Here is a 21,821-nt window from a genome sequence, read left to right on the forward strand (position 1 = left end):
GCTCTCCCTGACCACCCTGTGCCCATCCTGACATGAGAGCAGATGCAGGACAGGCACAGGGACCTCCCATGGCTGTGGGTGACAGCTCCCCAACCTACCCCATGGACAGAGGAAGGATGAAAAGGCTTTATTGATAAATACAGACTATGTACAGAGGGGAGACATCTCCACCCAGCCCAGCACCCTGGGGCCTCCTGGCCATGGGGAGCCGGAGCCCAGCAGGTCATGGCCTCTCCCCACCAGCACAGCCCAGCAGTGGGGCCCTGGCCGTGCCAACCGCCCCAGAGACATTTGGTCTTGAACCTCCTGCAGCAAACGCAGCGCGTGCCTGTGTCCCCAGCCAAGAGGGGCCACCACAGCGGCACAGCCCCATGCAGACCCTCCTGGGGGGTCACCTGGGTGGTGGGCAGCCTCGGGGGTGAGCAGAGGCTGCCCTGGCTCCGGCAGGGCTGGGACGCGGCACGGGGCATCCCCAGAGGTGCCGCTGCCCCCCCAGCTCCACGCCCTCTCCCCGCAACCAGTGCGGGGGTGGCTCAGTTCCTGGGTGGCAGGGGCTGATTGACGATCACTTGCACAACAAAATCCTTCTGGATCTTGGTCTCCTGCAGCCGTGTGCGGTCAGTGAGCAGCTTGCCCGAGAAGAACCAGCGCTGCCAGGCCAGGTCAATGCCCTCCTGCACCTGCAGCTGCTTCTTCAGCTGCCCGATAGTGTCGCCCATGCTGGCGCTGAGCCGCAGGTCCTTGCCAGTGGAGAGCCGCACCTTGAGGGAGAACTCCCGCCGGGCATTGGGCAGGGGCTCGGCTGGCTCCGCCATCTCCTCCTCATTCCGCTCCAGAATCAGGTTGACGGGAGGTGCCAGGCAGTAGACAGGCAGCTGGTACCGGTTGCCCAACTCATCGTAGCACTCTGTCAGGGACCCTGGGGATGGCAGAGTAAGATGCTGTGGGTGGTCACCCCCATGGACCACCCATATGGGGACAGGGCCACCCCAGGCAGTGGGGTAGAGCCTGCGTTGCCCCCTTTGGTTGGGCTGAGCTGCGTGGATGGCAGCTGGGAACCCCTTTCCTCTCCAACCTGGGGACCCCCATGTGCCCAGATATGCGGCACTCGGCACCCACCCCACCCACACCCCTGGTGCCGTCCCTCACCGTGGGGCAGGGTGATGCTGGCTCCATCGAGGATGGCCTGCGCCAGGCTGTGGTCGTTGGCCTCCACGGCATAGGCAGCTGCCTTCAGGGCATCCCAGATCTCCTTGCGGCCCTCGAAGGCAGGTGCTGTGTCCCAAAACTCATCCCGCTTGCTGCGCAGCTGCCCATCCGTCATGGGGTAGTCGCTCTTCCACTTGGGACGCTCCTTCTTCAGGGGCTCATTGCGGCCTGGGGAGGGGAGGGGAGGGGATGCTCAGCCAAGGGATGGGGCTCCCCCTTGGGCCCTGAACCCCCCACCTCCCCACCCCCACAGGTTCCTGGGGGCCCCTGGCACCATGCACAGTGGTGTCCAAGGGATCGCCCCTGCTCAGCACAGGACTGTCCCCAGCACAGCTGGGGGAAACTCAGCTAAAGCTAGCCCTACCAAAGATCCCACTGGCCGCATAACAGCTGCCCCCACCAAGGGACATCCTTTGGCCCCAGGAGGGACAAGGGCTTTTGCCCCCATGCTAGAGGGACCAGCCCCTGCCCCACGGGGTGGCTGCAGGGCCTCAGGGCCCTTTGAGGCAGAGCAGTATTTATAGCTTAGGGAATTAGCCAGGAAATAAGCTGGTGAGTCGGAGCGGGAAAGGGATTACGGGGGCTGAGCTGCAGCCCTGGCAGGTGGGGGCAGGACTTCACTGTCCTTTCTACCCACCCTGAGACGGAGGGAGCAGCTGCAGGCAAGGCAGCAGGCAGACAGCGTCCAAGGCATCGGGGGGGCAGAGGGCATCGCTGGGGCGGGGGCCTGCCAGCCTGCAGCAGCCCCAGCAACGGGTCAAACTGAGCAGGCTCTCCATGAAACAGCCCCGAGGACGCCCAGCAGCCAGCAGTGCCCAGGGGTCTGGGCCACCCCCATACCGCCCTCCGCTCCCTACACTAGGCTGCAGCCCTGTGGGAACAGCCCCATTCCATCGGCCCCACGGCTGGGACGGAAACGTGGGGCAGGAAGGAGCTGTTGTCACTCCCAGCTGAGCTGGGGACAATGAGTGACAACAGCTCCTTCCTGCCACCCCTCTCCCTGGGTCAGCCAGCCAGCACCCTTCCTGCAGGGACGGGACACGGGGGATGTGGAGCCCCAGCCGGGCAGGAAGGATGCCTGTGCCCGCACAGCAACCTAACAGGCAAGGCGAAGCCACACACCCCAACTGCTGGGGACAGCCACCACTGCCAGCTGTGGGCTGAGCCACGTTCCCCAGGCAGCTTTTCCTGGGCAAGTGTGCGGTGACACAAGGTACTATATGACCTTTTTTATTTTTTTTTTGTACTAACTGTTTCCCACCCCATCTGAGGCCACTGGAACCAGCACAGCACCTGCTTTCCCAGCAAGGCCCAGCCCAAAGCTGGACATTACGCATGGCACCCACCCCGGGAGTCCCCATGGGGCACAGGAGCTCAGCTACCCTGGGGCTGGACACTGAGCATCCCTGATGGGCATCAGCCTGCCTGCACCCACATTCCCAGAGGAGCAAGGGCAGTCGGCTGCAGCCAGCGCTGCCGATTCAGCAGTCACGGTGCCGGGCAGGAGGGATTTGCAGCACCGCAGGACAGAGCAAGGTCGGAGGCAGCACCTGCCCCAGGAGGGTGGCGGAGCGGTGGCCACGGCCAGCCTGAAGGACACGGCCAGGACCATGTCTCCATGCTATCTGTGGCCACCAGGCTGGGCCACTCATCCTCACAGCTGGAACCATCATGCACAGCAGGACTCCTGGCTGGCACCATCCTCCCGGCTCTGCTCGTGGCAAAGGGAAGATGCTGGCCCGTGGGAGGCAGCAGGATTGGAGCCATGGGGCCCAGCTGTGGCAGGGAGTGGGGACAGGTTGCGGCTGCCCCATGCGGGCAGGCGTGCCCCGCAGCATTGTCCAGGTAGGCAGGGGCTTAAGTCCCTATTTATTGCTGCCGCCCAGCTGGGCCCCGCAGCCTCTAATCACCTCCTGCCGCTCTATTCCTGGCCCCTTGTGCAACTTCTCCGTGGTGGCAGCACCACCGGACAGGTCCGGCTGCTCGCTGCGCCCGGACTCGAGCCAACAGGATCTGGCTGGCAGCCAGCCTGCCTGCCTCCTGCCCTGTGCCTGCAGCGCCCTGCCTGCGGCTCAGACCCCCACCCCCCCCGCAGTGTCCCAGTTTGGGGACCCCCAGGCAAGAGGCTGGGCCCTGGAGGCTCCCTTGCCCTGGAGCTCGCTCCCTGCCTGGCTGGAGCCCTGGGGAGAGCCAGGCAGCCCCAGCCGGCGGGTCCTGGAGGCTGGCTTAGCCCCAGAGGAGTTGCCAGCCAGATGGCACACAACACCGCTTCCAGCAGCGCCGCCTGGTCCCCTCCTGGGCCAGGCAGGGTTGGGATGCTGCGTGCCACCAGCATCCCCTGCTCCTCCTGCTGCGGCAGCCTGGCCATCCCGGGGACAATGCTGTGACCTGCTGCAGGGAGCCCTGGCAGGACCCCTCTGCAGGGGGTCACAGCGAGGCCCAACCAGCGCAGGAGCCAGGTGGGCTGCTTTAGCAGGGCCCCCATGGCAGCAGAGGAGGGCAGGCAGAGCACCCCTCCCCACCTATGACAGGTCCTCACGTGCTGGGACCTGCCAGCCCAGGGCAGTGTCCCAGTGCTGCACGTGAGGGCAGCTGCAGCCTTGCTTCATCCTCCACCACCTGCTGAGCATCTCCCATGGGCTGGTGGCATCACACAAGTGGAGGCAGAAGCCAGCCTGGGCACCCCAGCGTTGGGGACAGCCTCACTCCCCTGGGAAGCGACATGCTGCAAGAGCAGCTGCCTGGGGCACAGGGGTATCAGGAGGGGACCGTGACCCATCGCAGGAGACCCTGGCAGGGAGTGAGTAGCGGTGTTGGAGACAAAGGCTCTGCAGCCGGCTGTCGCCTGGCACAGGAGGGGAGCACACGGATCCAGACATTGGGATCCGACCTCCCCAGCCACAGCAGCCCCGAGTTCTGGGGCAATGGCCCTACACCCCCACCGAGCCGAGCGATCACTCGGCCGGGGACCCCAGGACTAACACCCACAGGAAGGCACCTGCACCCCTGCGGGCCAGAGCCTGCCGAGGTGGGGGGCCGCAGCCCCAAGGGGAGCAGGGCTGCCGGCCCCATGGGGGCCATCACCCTAACCTGAGCCAGCAGGGCATCCCCAGAGCTCCACACGGTGAGGACGGCTCCCCACGAGTACTGGGCACAGCCAGACCCGGCAGCCACGGCACCCTGCACGGGTTGCCGGAGCGGCGGGCACCATCCCACGGGAAAACTTCCCTCCCTCCCGCATCCCAGCTGCGGGCAAGGGCCGGGGCACCCCGTCCCCGTGCACACGCTTCCTGCTCCTCCTCTCCCGCCGCCTACCACCGCTTTGCCATAAACACGGTAATTACCGGCCGCGATCGCACCGGCCAGGGAGGCGGGTGAGGCGAAGGCAGGGGTGATTCACCCCGCCGGCCCCACGTCCCCTCCGCCGGCCGGTAGCCGTGCCCATCCCCGTGGTCTCCGGGACCCTCCAGGGCAGCATCCCGGGGAGGTGCCTCATGTCACCCGGGCATTGGGCTGCCGGTAACTCCCGGGATCCGCGGGGCTGCACCAGCCTCCCACCCCGCCGCTCCCTACCCGTTCCGCGGCCGGGTCCCCGGTACCTCCCGAAGCCCCAGGGGAGCGGGAACGGGGTTGCGCCCGTCGGCAACAGCCCGGTGTACGGGCGGCACCGACCCCGGGCAAGGACCCGGCGGTTTGCAGGACGCGGCGTGCCGGGGGACACTGCCGAGCCCAAACCGGGGACAGCCCCCAACCCTGCAGCCCCCCCCGGACACCCCCTCCCCGGGAGGAGCCGGGAACCGGCACGGCTGGGCAGGACGCGCAGTGTACCCCGGCCCTGACCCCGCAACCCCCCCGGGGCGCCAGGACGGGAGCCGCGGTGCCTGCCAGCTCCCGGGGCCGCGCACCGGATCCGGGGACCCCCGAGAGCACAGAACGGCTCCCGGTGGTGCGCATGGGACAGCCCCCCCCGCGCCCGCGGACTGCGCCCCTCCGGTGCCCACCGCAAGGGTACACCGGAACCCCCACCCCAGTGCCCGCGATTGCGGGAGGTGCCCGGGCGGGACTGCCCCGGCGGGCCCGGCCTCGCTCACCTGCTCGCTTGCGGGGGTTCCCGGCGGCGGGCCGCTCCCGGCGCTGCCGCCCCACGCAGCCGCCCATGGCGGGGCTCAGCGGCGGCGGCGCTCGGCATGGGGCCGAGCCGGCTCCGCGCTGCGCCCGACCGCGGGGCCCGGCGCCGTTCAGCCGCGCCGCCCGGCTCTGAGCGCCGGGGCCGCCCCGCCGCCGGAGACACCCCGCGCCGCGCCGCGCCCCGCCCCCCCAGGTGCGCATGTGACCGCCCGCACCGGCACCGCCACCGCCACCGGCACCGCCCACGTGCGCGCGCCCGCTCCCGCAGCGGGTTTATCCGCTCCGCCCCGCCGTGCGGCCCCGCCCCCTCGCGGCCCCGCCGTTCCTCCCCCCCCCCCCCCTCCCGGGGGCGAAGTGTGGCCGGGGGCGGGGGGGGGGGGGGGGTGTGAGGGGTGAGACGGGGGCAGCTCCCGCCGCGCGCGTGCGCTGTCGCCGCTCGCGGCCCGAGGGCGCGACGCATGCGCACGGCGGCAGGGCCGGCGGCCGCTGCCCTGGGCGCGGGGTGTCATGGCGGCGGCCGGGGCCGGGGCGGGAGCTGCGGTGCTCGCCGCCTCCGTCCAGGACTTCGTGGCCGGGCAGCAGGACGACCGCGCTGCGGAGGTGGCGGCAGGTACCGGGCGGGCGCGGCTGCGGGGCGGGGCCGGGCGTGGGCACGGCGGCGGGGCCGGGCCTGGGCACGGCTGGGAGGCGGTGGGGCGGGTCGTGGGGGTGTGGGGTGAGCTTTGAGGGTGAGCGTGGGACTGGCTGTGGGGATGTGGGGCAGGACATGGGCACGGCTGTGGGGCAGGGCTTAGGATGCAGAATGGGGGAGGGCATAGGGAAGGCCGTGGGGCAGCGCAGGGTGTGGGGGCGAGGGACCGAGCGGCTGAGCGTGGGCATGGGTTGGGGGGCCGGGGCGTGAGGCTGCGGTGCGGAGCATGGCTGTGGGGCAGGGCATGGGGGAATGGGCAGGGCCTGCAGCCGTGAGCTGGGCACTGAAAGAGGGGATGGGGGGCAGTGGGGTAGGCGTGGGGCAGCAGCTAGGGTGAGGGGCTCTAGGGCCGAGGACAAGGTGGGTGTGGGTAGGTGCGGGGCTGTTGGGAGCTGGGTGAAGGCAGAGCTGCGGGGTCTGTGGGGCGGGTCAGTGTTTTAGATGGCGGGTCTAGAGCATGGGGTGGGATTAAATGTGTGTTGGGCCTGCTGGTGGTGCCAGGGGCTGGCCTGGAATGGGGAATGGGGCTTCGGGGCGGGGGAGTGGCATGGGATGTGTGAGCTGATGGGAGCACGAGGCTGCAGGCCCCGGTACTGGAGGTTTGGGGTGCAGTGGGAGCTGCTGTGGCTGGTACGGGGTATGGTTGGCTGGGTGGCAGAGAAGGCTCCAGTGGGAGGGGGGTTCCTGGTCTTGCTGAGATGCTGTGGGAGCTGACTGATGTGCTGGCTTTCCTGGCCCCTGCTTCTGGGACCAAGCTTTGACTGCCCTCACTGTGGGTTCTCCTCCTTTCCTGGTAGGGCTTGAGGCATTTGGTTTCCTTGGATAAATTGTCTATCTGCTTAGAGCAATAACTTTGTGACTTTGTTATATTAGGGAATTTGCAGCTTCAGGAGTGTGGCTTTCTAAGGATAAGGTGGCGTGTTTGTGTTTCTAGGCAGTGGCTTCAGCGTGCTTTGGAAAGGAGTTGAGAGAGCAGAGAAGGACTACGTAGATTATGTTACACAGAAGGGTACCTTATAGACCTTTCCCAAGGCTGATGGGTTGTGAACTGATCCGTGGTATCTCGGTGATGAGATGAGCTGGCAAAACGGGAAGGTAACCCGGTGGTCCATGTAACACGGGGTGAAGAAAATGCCAAGGGAATTAGGAGGAATTCACTAAACTATGTGACATTCAAGATGTTGCAAAAGAGTTGTACTAAACCTCCGACATATTTGGGATAGACTGGGGGAAAGATAACCTTACAACTGCTGTTGTCATCTATGGTCATGTTACAGAAGTGCCCAGAGAAAGCTTTGTCTCTTTGAAGACATACAAAGAGAAAGAGCCACCCCCGCCACCCCCCCAGCTCTCGTCAGCCATATGGTGCTTGTGACAAACCTGCCTTGACAAGTGAGGGAGCCAGCAAGTGTCCTTTGGCCCCTCTGACCTCATATAGAATCACACATCAGAAAGTATTAAATTGCGTCAAGTATCCTTGAGCGAAAGGGGAGGTTTTTTCTAACCTTGTGGCCATTGTGCAATTGTTGGAAAAAATGCATTGAGCTTTCCCATGTGTTGCTGAGTACTAAATTGAGTGTAACTTGGCAAGTGGAAGAAAGGGCTTGGTGCTGTCACAGGCAGCTTGGGCTGCACGGGTCAGTGGGTGGCAGGAGGAGGCTGAACTAATTTTTTTTTTAAAAGATAGGGGGAGAAGGGTACTGCTGTTACTGAAATCTATCACACGCTCCCTGTGACTGCTGTGCTCGCATTTTGAGGGTGGGGGGGAGACAAGAATGGAAAGCCTGCAGAAGTGATTAATGTCTAGAAGGACACGGCATGAAAGGGGGACAGACGTGTTAGGAAAGGGAGCAGATTGATTCTAAGTAATAATACAGCAAAGGGTAAATGTCTTGCTTCTGTTTAGCCTTTGGGACTACAAGAACACCAGAATAGGAAGGCAGCCCCTCCTGGTAAGGGAGTGCTGGGATTCAAGGTGTGTAATTAACCTTGGGAACTTGCTGCTGCCAGATGTGGAGGCAGAAGTTCCACAGGCTTGCCACTGTGCCTGCCGTGCTGATGAGGCAGGTCCAATTATAGCTGTGCTTGCGCTTAAGCCGTGGCCTGCGCAGCTGTGCCTGCAAGGAGGAGGCAGCGCTCAGAGGTTGCGCTGTCGGGGCTGGTGTGGTCGCTCCACGCAAGGCGAAGCTGGTCGCACCCTCAGGTCCCTGAGAACAGAGCGAGTTCTCTCACTGTAGTGAGCGAAGGGGCTGCTAACCGCGGGGAGTATCAATAGCCGATTGTGGTTTGACCATTACACTTCAGCTCTTTCCTGCTGATTAGGAAACCAGCAGCTTTGTGTAGACACTGCTTTCAGTCTCTGAAAACGCAGAGAGGCAGAGTGCTTGGCCGCAGAGCCAGCGTTTGTCTCAGACCTTCTCCACAGCGGTTCAGAGGCACGAGGGCTTTTCATGAGCTTACAGAGCAGGATGTTGGGATACTGGGTGTGAAGGGACTGTATGAGCTCTCCTGGCAGCCCACTCTTGCTTTGTGCTGCTGCACAGCATCCGCTTGCTGTTGCACTGTTGTTCTTCTGCAAGAGATATTGCCAGCACCTTACAGCTGTCACTCAAGGCACCCCCTGTTCAGTCTGTGGCTGTTGAGTCTGCGACCTGCTGGGCCTCTCTTCTTCCTCGCAGCTCCCCTTATCTGTTCTGTCCCTCAGTCCATGCTCCCTCTCCCTGCTGTGCCAAACGGGACTGGAAGTTCTATGTGGGGAGTCGGGGCTGCCTGCTGTCAGAAAACAGTCATCCCTTGTCCCATCCCCAGAGACCACTCTCTGATGAGCAGCATGACTTAATACTGGAATTAACTGCTTAGGAAGAGCCGGTAAACACTAGCAACAGCAGGAGACACTAGCTGAGACAAGGCCTGGGAAAGCCCCAAATGAAACCTTTAGGCTTCTGAGCAGGTGGGTGCCCTGTCAGTCGTGTAGGCAAGACTTCAGCAGGGCAGAGGGATGAACAGGGCCCTCTGGAGTGCCCAGAAGTGCTCCTGGGCAAAGACAGTGAGTCTCGGTGACTGAAGGGTGCTTTCTTTGTGGAGGAAAGCTGTTTTGTCCAGGTAGAGAGTGAGGGGTGCTGCTTGTTTCCCAGCAATATCCCTTGCCACCTGAGCTGCAGGTTAGAGGGCTGAAGGTAAGGCAGTCCCTTGCCCCCCCACCCCATGTCTGACCACAGGGCACGCACAGAGCTTTCCTACTGGGAAGGTGTCGTGTTAGCAGTGGGTGGTGGGAGTGGAGAACCTGCCCTTCTGCCAAGGCCTTTGTAGGATGCAGCGGGTCCTTACCAAAGCCTCCCAAGGAGTGACTCTTCCCCCAGTTGAGTTGCAAGAATATTGAGGCAGGAGGTGAGTGAGGCAACCTGGTGGGGTGTCTGAGTCAGAGCTGGTAATAGACTCCAGGAGTCCCAACGCTTCGTCTTCCTCTGACCACAAAGCCGCCTTTCTCCCTGCCCTCCATCTTGGAGGGAGTCTTGTGCAGGTCTTGCTCAGCATAGCATGGAGGTGGCAGAGCCAAGGTGGGAAGCCATCTGATCACTTGTGTCTGGGCTGTTTGCTTGGCCAGTTCTCCCTCAGGAAGCATCTGGGGAGCTGCCCTCTGTCTCCTTCTGGCTTGCTCAATTAGAGAAGCATTTTTTGGTATCTCAGCGAAGTGGAGCACAGCAAGGCTGCTTCTCTCAGGAGCCACGCATTGGTCACAGATGCAGCCAGGCTGTGGCGAGAGGGAAGAGGCAAAGTGCAGGCAAGTTCACCCCTTGCTGCCAGCTCTCAGCTCTGATCCAGTCAAGGCAGTTCTCGGTCCCAGACATGTTTGCAGGCAGGGCTGGAGGCAGCTCCACCAACTGAGCACACATGGCTCCTTCGGTGCTTAGTGAGGTGCCGGCACCCAGCCAGCCTTTCCTGCTCTGGTGCTAGGGCCGTTCCTGGCATCTGTCTCCAGTGCCGTGCATGACTGACGGTCTGGGAGTCTTTTTGCTTCACTCTCTTTACCTCCTTTCTGCAGGGGTGAAAGATGGAAGTTGGACTGTGCTGCAGCTTGTGGAAGCCCTGGGGTAAGTAAAGCCTTATACATGTTATACATCACGTATACATCTCCTTGCAAGGGAGATTCCCGCAAGGAGGGACAACAAGAAGGAAAAGTGTGCTCATCCAGGATGAGCTAGCTTCAGCACTGGTAGGCACACTGCAGCACACAGGCCTGCAAGGAAGTTGTCCGTTCACAGCACGGGACCTGGGTGGTGCTTTGCCCTCCCAGGAGTTGGGCTGTTTGGGAAAGAGCAGGGCCGGAGCAGCTCTTGATGCTCTCCCAGGACCGAGGAGAGGTATTGTGGCAGGCAGCAAGCCACAGGGCACTTCTCGGTTGAGACTGTCCCCAGAAGGAGCTGCCTGAGCCCACAGCTGCACATCACCATGTCACAAGTTGCCTGGCACTCAGCTTTTGCTTCTGTCTCTGAGCTGTCACGGCCTGGGAGTTGGGGAAGCTCATTTCTCTGAAGCTGGGGGCTGGGTTTGCCTCATTGTAAGAGGCTTTGCCCTTTTTCAGCCCTTGTGATCTTGGGAGCCTGAGTTTCAGGTGCAGAGCATGGGCAAGAGCAATTTCTTTGGTCCAGCTTGAGAACTGGGAATTACTGCTGCGTGGCTCTGGGGCTGAGTACATGTGTGCAGCACAGTCAGGGGAAGAGGAGTCTGCTCCCACCCTGCCAGCAAGTCAGGCAGTATTGGGCCACTGCCCCCCTGCCCAGAGAGCAGCACCTCTTTGTTTTTATGTGTCCGCTCAGGATGTGCTTCCTGCTTGGGTGTTCCTGCTCACAACAGGCCTCTTGGGCTTTCTCCCTACTTGGGCTAGGTCTTGCCTGGAGAACACAGATCCTCGGATGCGAGGGCGAGGCATCCAGCTGCTGTCACAAGTCCTGCTCCAGTGTTACTCCCTGCTCCAGGAGAAGGAAGGTAAGGGCTGCTCTGGTCCTTTGAGTGCTGCTGGCAGGTTGGGGGCAAAGCCTGTGCCACTGAAGTGTCTGTCCTGCTGTTGGCAAAGGGTTTGGTTTAGCACCGTGACAACTTTGTACATGTCTCTCAAGTCAAAGGCCAAGGAGGACACGGGCCGTCACGCTGCAGCCTTTTTGCCAACCTCACCACACAATTTGGGTCACTCCCTGAACACGCCAAAGCCCTGGGCTGCAGCTGGTGCCCCTGGCAGTGTGTGGGTGTTGCACACCCAGGCATGCTCAGCGCCACGTGGGACGTCTTGGGGACACATCTGCATGTCAAAATCCTTGGGTGGTGATTCAGTGCAGGAAAACCATCATTCACAAAGCAAGTCACGATGCAGCCTTGTGGCCTGCCCAGGTTAACTCTGGGGGAACCCTGGGGCCTGGGGAGGAGGGGAAATTGACGTAAGGATGAGAGTGGAGTGGAGGACTGGGTTGGGGAGAGGAAGATGCCCTGTTCGTGACAAGCAGAAGGTTTGGCTGTGTTAAATGCCCCATAGCAACTGGCTGGCAGTGGGGGAAGTCAGTAAGTGCTGCCAAACTTTCACTTGGACTGGGGGCCTTGCTGACAGGTAGCTGAACCTGTGCCAGCAGGCTGGCAAGGCAGGGGGGCCCAGCTAGTAAGTGAGGTGGAGAAAGGGAAGGATGGAAGTAAAAAGTGCTTAGTCCTTGGCATTTGTCTCTGTAAGTCTCAGACTGGTGCCAGGCAGGGCTGAGAGCAGCTGTGCAGAGAGAATATACACAGACTATCTACTAGTGTAGCTGGAGTCAGGTGTGATGACCGTGATGGGGACTGGGGTGCTCCGGAGGGGCAGCCGGAGGTGGGGAGGTTCAGTGGGGACACCTAGCAGAGTCAGGGCAGCTGAGCGAGTTGGGTTAGAGCCATGTCACCAGGAGCTCTGGAGGAGGGTGGGCAGAGCCAGGGCGCTGGTGGCTGCTGTGACACCCCCAGCTGGCCCTGTCTCCCTTCGTGTCCCTCCTCACGCAGTTCATTTCCCAAGTGCTGCGTCAGGCTGCCTCCTGGGGGGGTGAGTTTCTGCAGCAGCTGTGGGCGCAGGATGCTGCTAGCCGGCTCTTCCAGTCTGCTTCCTGCTGCCACTCCCCAGGGCCAGGGTGTGCAGGCGCCCGTGGCCGTGACTCAGGGGCCGGGAACGTGTTGTGGAGCCAAGCACAGGGAAGCTGGAGCTCCTGCTCCAGCCCTGCGCCCCACCCCACGACATCCTCCAGCCTCCACTGAACAGGCATCTCCTGCTTCCCTGCTGGCATCTGCACCCACGTGTCTGGACAGGCCAGGGCAAATGCCTCTTGGGTAGCTCCAGCACCTCTGCAGCGGCCAGAGGTGGGTGCTGCCCCGCTGCGGTCAGACGTGCGTTGCTGATGGGGGGAGGGGGAAGGCATTGGAGCCAGGTGGGTGCACCCAACAGTGGCAATTCGTGCTGTTCACCAGTGCAAGATGTGCTCACTCTTCATCTGGCAGCTGCTTTTGGCAGAGCTGGGGCTGGCACCCAGCAGCTGCATTTCCTGGGACTAATGCATGTTGCTGTCTGTTTCTGACAGTGCTGCATCTGGTCCTGTTCTACGAGAATCGTCTACAAGACCATCACCTTGTGATCCCCTCGGTGCTCCAGGGACTCCGAGCGCTGGTGAGCTTGCGCCCCACAGTCTGCAGCACTGGGATGCACTCCAGAACAGTGCTGGGGAGGTGCAACACCTGGGTACAGGTTGGAGCAGCATGTCGAGCAGGGCCCAGCTGGGCTGTCACCTCCTGCCTGGTGACATTGCCCTATCTCATCTGTGATCCTGCTGTGTCCCTTGCAGAGGGGCAGGGGAGAGGAGACTGCCTTGATCTGCCCCGTGCTGGTATTGGGGCAAGGATTCCCTGGCTGCTCTGGGGAGCAGCACAGATGATAGGCATCTTGTTCTGTCCTGTCTGTGGGGGTGGTGAGCTCTCCCTGGCATAGGAGAGGATCCTGCAGGTGGCTGCTGTACAGAAACATAAAGCTCCATTATATGGCTGCCATCATGGTTTTCTATTCTTGCTTTTCTTTTCCTGTCCCCAGAGCATGTGTGAGGTGCTGTCCCCAGGGCTAGCAGTGTCTGTGCTCAAAGCTATCTTCCAGGAGGTACATGTGCAGGTGAGCAATGTGATTTCCCATTATCCTGTCCCTGCTCCCTGGGTGTCTGGGAATGGCCTGCCTGCCCTGAGGACTGAGCACATTTCAGTGACAGTGCAGCGTAGCGCATCCTTCCCGCAGCAGTGCAGTCCTCCTGCAGAGCTTAGAGACAGCGTGTCTCACTGCAGAGCAAGAGGCAGACAGCAGCTGAGGATCCTGTTTGGCCCTTGTCCTCTCTTCTCTCAGCCCTGGGGGGGCTATTTCCTTTGCTCTGTTCTGCAGGCTGTATTTAAGTGCCCTCAGCACCCAAATTCTCCAGTTTAAGTTTGTTTACGTAGGCAGGGCTTTGGGCAGTATGTGTGGCCCTGGTGTGACTGTGATGGTGCATTCATGCAGTGAGGGACAGTCATGTTCAGGTGCCATTGCATAGGCATGTGCACACTTTGCATGTGGTAAATGGGATCTGTGTGCCAGAATGCAGCAGCTGAGCTGCTGGGGGTCCTGCCCTCTTTCTCAAGGGCATGTGCTGCCCTTGCGTGGTAGGTAGCAATGCTGCCATGTGTGGAAGCTTGTTTTGATTGCTCTGCTCCTCCCTCCAGTCCCTGCTGCAGCTGGACCGCCACACAGTCTACAGCATCATCACCAATTTCATGGGCACCAGGGAGGAAGGTGAGGGGCCAGATTCCAGAACCACTCTGGGGTTGTCCAGTCTGGGAGAATGGCTCGCTTTCACCTTTTCAAAGGCTCTGTTGCCCTGTCTGGGGAGAGCTGGAAGGGCTGTGGGACTGGGGAAACTTGGCTGATTTCATGCCCTGTTGGTAAGGTCCGGTGTCTTGCATCTGCTCTCACTCCTCCTTTCTGCAGAGCTGAAGGGCCTGGGTGCCGACTTCACCTTTGGCTTCATCCAGGTGATGGATGGGGAGAAGGATCCCCGCAACCTGCTGGTGGCCTTCCAGATTGTGCGTGATCTCATTGCCAAGAACTACGCCCTGGGTGAGCCCGTGCCTGCTGTGCAGAGCTGACTGGGGGACATGTTGCTTTTCTTTGAGTTGTTGGAGGGATGGCCCTTGGGACTGACCAGGGCTGGGGTTGTACCTGACATGCTTCAGAAGCTGCAGAGCTAGCCTGTTGTGGGTGCTCGGCATAGCTGCTGTGCCTCTTTTGCCCAGTATCTCTGCTCATGTCCTCTGCCCTTTCCTTGCAGGTCCCTTTGTGGAGGAGCTGTTTGAAGTGACTTCCTGTTACTTTCCCATTGATTTTACTCCAGTGAGTGAGTCTGCCCTGTGCCACAGCCTATTCCTTCTGACATTTTCTCAGGGGGTCGTGTCCCCTCCAGGAGATGGGAGGGGAGGATGGGCAAGAGTCTTGGCTGGGCAGTGTTTAGCTGCAAACTGTGGTACCCAGGCTGACAGGCTGTTGCCAAGCTGGCTGCAGTGGCTGGCATCACTGCTGCCTTGCTGGAGATGAGGTGATGCAGCCTCGGCTGATGGCTGGATTGGGAGGTTTCCTGACCGGTGACCTGCTTGCTCTGCTTCCCTTCCCAGCCCCCCAATGACCCTCATGGCATCCAGAGAGAAGACCTCATCCTGAGCCTCCGGGCTGTACTGGCCTCCACGCCTCAATTTGCTGAGGTAGGAAGCTTCTAGGGGGTTCTTGAGCACCCCGCTGTTCAGAGTGCTGTAACTCCTGCTATGGCTCCATGGGAAGGGAACAGCTGGGACGAGGAGCCTGCGCTAGGGTAGCCCTGTCTCCTGCTGGGGTTGGGTGTGGGGAGAGTGCTGACACTGATGTCCTGGGAAGGGGCTCCCTGTTGCAGGTATCCCTCAACCTCTGCTCTCCTGGCAGAGGTTGAGCTTGCAGCCCTGCAGGGCCGTGGACAAGGTGGTGCAAGGGGTGGGCTGAGTTTAAGTGCCTCTCTCTGCAGTTCCTTCTCCCTCTGCTCATTGAGAAGATGGACTCAGACCTGCAAAGTGCCAAGCTTGACTCCCTGCAGACTCTGGTAAGGAAGGACCCCTACACCCTTCAGCCCACAGCTGGCCTGTGGCAGCAGCAGCCAGCCACCTCTGAGTCCTTCTCCCTGACAGTCAGAGACTGTCCCTTGCAGAGCCATGATTTCCAGGGTCCTAGTTTGGCCTACATCACTCTTTGCTGTTTTTCTCTCCCTTGAGTGGTTTGTGCAGTTCAGCATGAGCTTGCAGGATGGGCAGTATCCCTGGTCTGTGTCGTCCAAGTACTGGCTTCTCTCTGATGCTTTCTCCTCGCTCCCTCTTGCAGACTGCCTGCTGTGCCATCTATGGGCAGAAGGAGCTGCAGGAATTCCTCCCCAGCCTCTGGTCATCCCTACGCAGGGAGGTGAGTACTCCAGGGTCCTTAACAAATGCTCCAGTTGGGCTCCTGCTAAGCATGAGTTCACAGCCAGACCAGGCGGGTCCCATATCTCCCAGCAGCACCCACCTGTGGCCTTGGACAGCCCCAGCTGAAAAGTGTGGGGACAGGCCAGCCCTATCAGCATGTCCCGGGGGCTTGGATGTGCCACACTGCATGTTCAGAGCACGTGGGAAGTGAGGCGGGAGCCTGAGCCCTTCTGCTCACATTGGGAGCATGAAGCCTGCGGTTGGGGTCAGCACAAAGCTTAGATCATCCTATGATATCTCCTGCAGGTGTTCCAGACAGCAAGCGAGAAGGTTGAGGCGGAGTGCCTGGCCGCACTGCACGCCCTCTCTGCCTGCCTCTCCTGCTCTGTGCTCAGCTCTGACACCGAGGATCTCCTGGATTCCTTCCTCAGCAGCATCCTGCAAGGTAGCTAGGAGAGAGACCTACCCTGCCCCGAGCAGCCAGGCCTGCAAGCATGCTCCTAGCTAGAGATCTGCCCTCCTGTTCTCTTTGAAGCCTCTTTCTTCTCTTTCTAGCTCTCACAGCCACTTGGCTTCTCCAAGGTAATTGGCTGCAGGAAGGGAGGAGAAGGGGGCACAGTAGGAAATGCCTGTTGGATCAAGTTGCTTTCTTCTCTGCTGGGGCTGGGGCATCCAAGGCTGTGCTGTTGGCTTGTAGCTGGGGGGAGCAGCTCTGCTAGGGAGGCTGTGCGGCAGCTCGGAGCTGCGCCCCAGCAGCACGTCCCAGCCCAGATATCAGCTGTGTCCCTCTGTGCGAGGCAGAGGAACTCTGCCAGCACAGCTGACACCCAGCCTATCTCAGATTGCAGGCACCATCTGTGCGAGCCCGACATGAAGCTGGTGTGGCCAAGTGCCAAACTCCTGCAGGCAGCAGCAGGTGCCTCCCTCCGCGCCTACCACTGTGTCACCAGCAGTGTCCTGCCCCTGCTGCTGGAGCAGTACACCAAGCACTCGCAGGTGAGGGGCACCCCAGGCTCTGTGGTCACAGGCAGCAGGGCTGAGTGCAGCTGCTGGCTCTGCAGGGCTTGGTGGGAGCAGGGTATGAAAGTGGATGTCCTTCCCTGGCTGCAGGTGGGGACCCTGTGGGCACCCTCTGGCCTCGCAGCACTGGACTGAGGCATAGCTGTGTCCCAGCACTGACAGTGATCTGGGTTGCTCTTTTGTGTCCCTGCAGAGCAGCCAGAGGAGGACAATCCTGGAAATGCTGCTGGGCTTCCTGGAGTTGCAGCAGAAGTGGGGACATGTGGAAGAAGGTGAGGCTGGCTGGTCCCTCTGGAGACACCGTGTGCTAGGGGGCTGCTGGCTCTGACCTCACCTTCCTCATATGCTGACAGAGGAGGAAGGCTCATTGACCTGGGCGGCTCTATGTGCAATTCTCTACCATGTCCCTGCATGGCTAGGTGTCAACCAGCAGGGCCCCAGAAAGGGTCTGTCAGGTGCCGTGGTGGTGGCTGTGCGGTGACAGCCAGGCACAAGCAGTGATTCCGTGCCCCTCTGTCTAGATGAGAGCACTCTGCTGTCGCTCCGAGCCCTGGTTTGCTCTGTGGTGTTCTCGGCGCTCACGGATCCCAGTGTGCAGCTGCAGCTGGTTGGGATCAGGGCTTTGACTGTCCTGGGCTCCCTACAAGGTTGGTGCCTTGTTTCCCTTGGGGAGGCAGAGGGAGGCGTCACCCTGTTCTGAGAGACATGATGCCACATGGCTGCTGGGATGTCCTTGCCTGCTGCCTGTAGGTGAACAGGAGCAGTGGCAGCATTTCCTACCCAGGCCATGAGCTCCAGGGACACTTGGTCTCTCTCTTGCCTTTTTATGCTGGGCACCATGTATCTCTGGTGTTTGGCATGCTGCTGCGGTGCTGCTGGCCTAGACAAGAGGGAAGGATGCTGGCCAGAACACCGGCATCTTTGCCTTTGGCCAAGGGCAGGATTCCTCTACAGCTCTTGTTCCAGGCTTCCTGTCTCCCTCTGACCTGGAGCTGGTTGTGGATCACCTCATCCGTCTCGCTCTGCATGAGGAGGATTCCCAGAGCAGGTGAGGGGTGGGCTAGTGCCACTGCAGTCACCCAGACTCTGGGGAGAGGAACAAAGCCTGGCTTTGCTGCAGGGAGGGGCTGTAGTCTGGAGGAAGGTACAGGAACTGTCTGAACTAAAAGACTGTGGGTGTAAGAGTAAAGGGATAAACTAGGTGATTTATAGGCTGGAAATTAGAAAGTCTGGGCCTGTCAAAGCAGGGGACTCTGCTCTGCCTGCCAGTAGGGTGGAAAAGGCAGGTTGCTGAGAAATAGGTTTCTGGAGGCACCTTCTGGCCCAGATCTGTACAGCTGGTGTACAAGCAGCCCCAGGTTTGCAGTGCTCACATCAGCCCTCCCGCTCTCTTCCCCCCCTTGGCAGCGAAGCAGCGATGGAGGCAGCTGGATCTCTGGCTCCTCTCTACCCAAAAGTTTTCTCTGGACACATGGTACCCAGGCTTGAAGAGGAGCTGCAGTCAGGTAGGGCTGGCAGCCTTGGGAAGGAAGTGATGTCTGGTTTTGGGGTGAAGCCTGTCCCATTTGGCTCCTACCGGGCAGTGGGGCTGTGCCATATGGCGTAGGTCAGTGGCTCTCCTGCTTGGGGGATTCCCAGCACAGGCACTGTGGTGCTGGCAACCAGCCTGTGCGGCCGGGATCAGCCCTGTGGGGAGATGCTGCACAGGCACAAAGCAGGCAGACTGCCTTGGGCCTGGCATGGGCTAGTTCTGCTGTGCTGCTTCATTCCATCCACCCTGGCAGGGTCTGGGCCCTGAATGCCCTTGGGCAAGGGGGCCTGGGGTCACCCCAACACCCCTCTGAGGTGTGTTTCCTCTTCAGAGCGGCAGGAAGAGAGCCCCCGTGACCACTGCTCCCTGCGGCAGCGCTGCCTGCAGGCCCTGGCAGCCGTGTCCACCCACACCAGCATTGTGAGGGAGACTGTCCCTGTCCTGCTGCAGCATCTCCGGAAGGTGCAGAAAGGTAACGCAGCCCGCAGCAGGCGGCTCCGCGGAACATGTCCGGGCAGGAGCTGCCTCTGTTACCACTGATGGCTGGTAGAGTGGGGATGGCAGAGGTGCAAGGAGCCTGGGGCTGGGCTGCAAATCCCACTGGTGGAGAGGGAGTAGGGAGGGCTGCGTTGCCCCAGAATCCTGGTGCAGATCAGGGCGGTGGGTGCTCAGACTGTTTGATGTGATGGTGACTGTGCCCTGCAGGGAGCGAGGCCGGGAACGCCCAAGACATGGTCTCTGTGTGCCAGAGCCTGCACCGCGTGGCTCTGCAGTGCCAGCAGGACGCGGAGAGCTGCTGGTACTACCACCAGACGGTGGTGCCCTGCCTGCTGGCCATGGCTGTGCAGGCTGCCATGCAAGGTAGGTGCGGAGCTGGAGTAGGAGAAGGGGAAAGCAGGCAGCTCCCCGGGCTCTCTGGGGTCCCCGACCCCGCAGCCGGCCCTGCTGCTGCCGCCGCCCTCTGGCAGCCGCGGGCACTGCGGGCCCCGCTGCCTCCTGCCAGAGGCAGAGCAGCCCTGCCCCAGGGCCGGTGTGGGTCAGGGGGCTGTGCCTGCCTCCTCCCTCCGGGCAGCGGGCTCCAGCATGTCCCTTTCCTCCCCCTGCCTGCAGAGAGCACCCACCCGCTGCTGGGCAAGGCACTGCTGGAGGAAGAGGTGCTGGCTGCCATGGTCCCAGTTATCAGCGCTGCCACTACTCACCTGAGCCCTGAGTGAGTGATGCTGGGATAGGACGCTGGGCATTCCATCGTAGGGAGGGGGCAGGCTGCGTGCCCCCTGCTGCTGTCTGTTCAGGGGGACCCTGTGCCTCCTGGGAGGTACCCAGGAGCTCTCTGGTGACCCTCCGACAGCAGCACATTGCAATGTCTCCTTTCTCCTAGGCTGGCTGCCCAGAGCGTGTCTCACGTGGTACCCCTTTTCCTGGATGGAGAAGTCTCCTTCCTGCCCCAGAACAGTTTTCCTTGCTCCTTCCAGCCCTTCGAGGTATGTTGGGTGCTTGGGGCTGGTGTGCCGGAACAGGGGCAGGGAATGAGGATGTCAGCACAGGCTGGCAGCAAGGACTGTGATGACATGGGTGCTGTTCTTCCCCCGCAGGATGGGGAGTGCTTGGAGGCACAAAGACGCCTGGTTGCCCTCCTCATGGCCTTCGTCTGCTCCTTGCCCCGCAATGTAAGTTGGTGGGCAGCAGGGTGGAGGGACCCTGACCAAGCGGCCCCAGGCTGTAATGTGCTCTGTCTCCTCCAGGTGGCAATTCCTCAGCAGGAACGGCTGCTCCGTGAGCTGCTAGAGCTGAGTTGCTCCTGCAACTGCCCCTTCACGGCCACCACAGCTGCCAAGTGCTTTGCAGGGCTGGTGAACAAGCACCTGGCGGGTAAGGGGGCTGGGCAGGACATTGTGGGTCCCTGCCCACTGCTGGCAGGGGAATGGCTCAGCCTGTCCCTTCTGTGTCCCCAGGGCAGCAGCTGGATGAGATCCTCCAGCTTGCCGTGAACAGGATGGAGCTCGGCCTTGTAGAGGGGCCCTGCCGAATGCAGGCGCTCACCCTGCTGCTCTGGGTAAGGCCTGCCATAGATGCGGAAGGGGGGAAAGCTGGGGGGGGGGGGGGGGGCAGCCTGGCACTGACTCTGCTCTGCCTGCACAGGTAACCAAAGCCCTGGTGCTGCGGTACCACCCCCTGAGCTCCCGCCTGACAGACAAGGTAGGCGGCAGTGGGGGGATCTGATGTCCGAGGACTCTGCCCGCTCCCCCCATGGCCAGCTGGGAACACCCAGCAGGAAGGCACCCCGTCTCAGGGCTTTCTCCCTTGCAGCTGCTGGGCCTGCTGGGTGACACAGAGCTGGGCCCTGCTGCAGCTGATGGATTCTCTCTGCTCATGGCCGAGTCCCCAGATGTGCTGCACAAGGGCTGCCATGCCGACGTGCGCATCATGTTCCGCCAGCGCTTCTTCACTGACAATGTCCCCAAGCTGGTGCAGGGCTTCCACGGGGCTGGCCCCGGTGAGTGGCCACCCCCAGCCCAGTCTCGCCACCCTGTGAGCCCTTACCCAGGGGACCTGACCTGGTGTCCCCCCCTTGCCCTGGCTGCCTGTAACCATCTCTGCTCTCCACAGACGTGAAGGCCAATTACCTGAAGGGCCTGTCCCATGTACTCAACCATCTCCCCAAGCCTGTGCTGGTGACAGAGCTGCCCACGGTGAGAGCCAGCCTTGGCGGTGGGGGCGGGGATTGTGGCAGTGCAGAGTGCACAGCTGGGAGTTACTCATGTCTCCTATGTTCTCCCCACGCGCAGCTGCTTTCTCTCCTGCTTGAGGCCTTGTCCTGCTCGGACCGTGTGGTGCAGCTCTCCACACTGAGCTGCCTCCAGCCACTGCTGCTTGAAGCTCCCCAGATCATGAGTCTGCACGTTGACACACTGGTCACCAAGTTCCTCAGCCTCACCTCCAGCCCCACTATGGTGCGTGTGCCCCCTCCTTTGCCCCCAACCTGCCCCTTTCCTCTGCCCTTGTGCTGCCCTCATCCCTGTCTGTTCCAGGCTGTCCGCATCGCTGCCCTGCGCTGTGCCCATGCACTTACCAGCCTGCCCACAACAGTGGTAAGTGCTCCTGCGGCAGCTTGCTGCCTGCTTCGGCATGTAGAGGGGAAAGGGGGTCCTAGACCTCCTCCTGCGGGGCAGCCAGCACCCAGCTTTCTCATTAGGAGCCCCTTCTGTCCTACAGCTGCTCCCGTACAAGGCTCGAGTTATCCGGGCGCTGGCCAAGCCTTTGGATGACAAGAAGAGGCTGGTGCGGAAGGAGGCAGTGGCAGCACGGGGGGAATGGTGAGTGTGTGGGGCTAGAGCTGCCGGGGTGCTGGCGTGTTGGGGATGTGGCTGATGGCACCATCTCTGTTCCCACAGGTTCCTACTGGGGAGCCCGGGCAGGTGAGTGCCCTGCATCCCCTCCCTGTGCTGACCGACAATCTGACCGGGCCCCCGCTAACCCATCTAACTGATGCCATGGACCCTTGGAGCCCAGTACTGCCCAAGTGCTGGGGCTGGAGCGTCAGGGGTGGCAGACCCCTCACTGCAGCACCTTCCTGGCACCCACAGCAGGGAAGGAACTGTGCCACTTGTGGCTTGCCCAGCTGCTACTGCAGCCAGGGACAGTGATGGACAGACTCGCCATGTGTGAGTGGAGAGGGCAGGCCTGTGCACACACGTACAGTGTGTGGCAACCCATGGGCCAGAGGAATAAATATATCTGTTTTGGTAA

At 61.5% G+C, this 21,821-nt stretch overlaps 2 protein-coding genes across 7 annotated transcripts; one reads left to right on the forward strand and one right to left on the reverse strand.

Annotated features, from left to right (window-relative positions):
• Window positions 1–112: 112 nt before the first annotated feature.
• Window positions 113–5,498, reverse strand: UBTD1 (ubiquitin domain containing 1). Its single transcript, XM_049811248.1, has 3 exons — window positions 5,301–5,498; window positions 1,150–1,377; window positions 113–919 (listed from the first exon to the last, which is right to left on the reverse strand). Exons 1-3 carry the CDS (start codon window positions 5,365–5,367, stop codon window positions 534–536), a joined length of 681 nt encoding a protein of 226 aa, XP_049667205.1. The 5' UTR covers window positions 5,368–5,498; the 3' UTR covers window positions 113–533.
• Window positions 2,183–21,821, forward strand: MMS19 (MMS19 homolog, cytosolic iron-sulfur assembly component). 6 transcript variants are annotated; one of them, XM_049811231.1, is made up of 31 exons: window positions 2,183–3,054; window positions 10,071–10,119; window positions 10,914–11,014; window positions 12,613–12,698; window positions 13,116–13,190; window positions 13,769–13,838; window positions 14,034–14,162; window positions 14,374–14,435; window positions 14,714–14,800; window positions 15,094–15,168; window positions 15,444–15,521; window positions 15,830–15,968; window positions 16,365–16,519; window positions 16,737–16,815; window positions 17,065–17,190; window positions 17,498–17,591; window positions 17,951–18,048; window positions 18,406–18,546; window positions 18,780–18,935; window positions 19,185–19,284; window positions 19,453–19,555; window positions 19,667–19,741; window positions 19,817–19,943; window positions 20,027–20,127; window positions 20,214–20,270; window positions 20,382–20,568; window positions 20,682–20,764; window positions 20,861–21,025; window positions 21,104–21,163; window positions 21,288–21,388; window positions 21,467–21,821. In XM_049811231.1, the coding sequence occupies exons 1-31, from the start codon at window positions 2,619–2,621 to the stop codon at window positions 21,492–21,494; spliced, it is 3,423 nt and encodes a 1,140-aa protein (XP_049667188.1). In that variant the 5' UTR covers window positions 2,183–2,618; the 3' UTR covers window positions 21,495–21,821. The 6 variants fall into 6 exon arrangements, with proteins under 6 accessions (XP_049667188.1, XP_049667189.1, XP_049667190.1 ...); XM_049811232.1 differs by having other exon boundaries at window positions 17,510–17,591; XM_049811233.1 differs by lacking the exon at window positions 2,183–3,054 and adding an exon at window positions 5,797–5,947.

Source organism: Accipiter gentilis, chromosome 9 (genome assembly GCF_929443795.1).
Source record: "Accipiter gentilis chromosome 9, bAccGen1.1, whole genome shotgun sequence".
Classification (NCBI taxonomy): Eukaryota; Metazoa; Chordata; class Aves; order Accipitriformes; family Accipitridae; genus Astur; species Astur gentilis.

What these genes read in the sequence shown, in the direction of transcription:
- UBTD1 (XM_049811248.1), bottom strand. Translation starts at nt 5,367, where the DNA reads ATGGGCGGCTGCGTGGGGCGGCAGCGCCGGGAGCGGCCCGCCGCCGGG. An exon ending in GAACCCCCGCAAGCGAGCAG is followed by an intron (nt 1,378 to 5,300) that starts GTGAGCGAGGCC and finishes TCCCCTCCCCAG; the next exon opens with GCCGCAATGAGCCCCTGAAG. An exon ending in CAGCATCACCCTGCCCCACG is followed by an intron (nt 920 to 1,149) that starts GTGAGGGACGGC and finishes TGCCATCCCCAG; the next exon opens with GGTCCCTGACAGAGTGCTAC.
- MMS19 (XM_049811231.1), top strand. Translation starts at nt 2,619, where the DNA reads ATGGGCATCAGCCTGCCTGCACCCACATTCCCAGAGGAGCAAGGGCAG. An exon ending in CCACGCCTCAATTTGCTGAG is followed by an intron (nt 14,801 to 15,093) that starts GTAGGAAGCTTC and finishes CTCTCTCTGCAG; the next exon opens with TTCCTTCTCCCTCTGCTCAT. An exon ending in CCTCAGCAGCATCCTGCAAG is followed by an intron (nt 15,969 to 16,364) that starts GTAGCTAGGAGA and finishes AGCCTATCTCAG; the next exon opens with ATTGCAGGCACCATCTGTGC.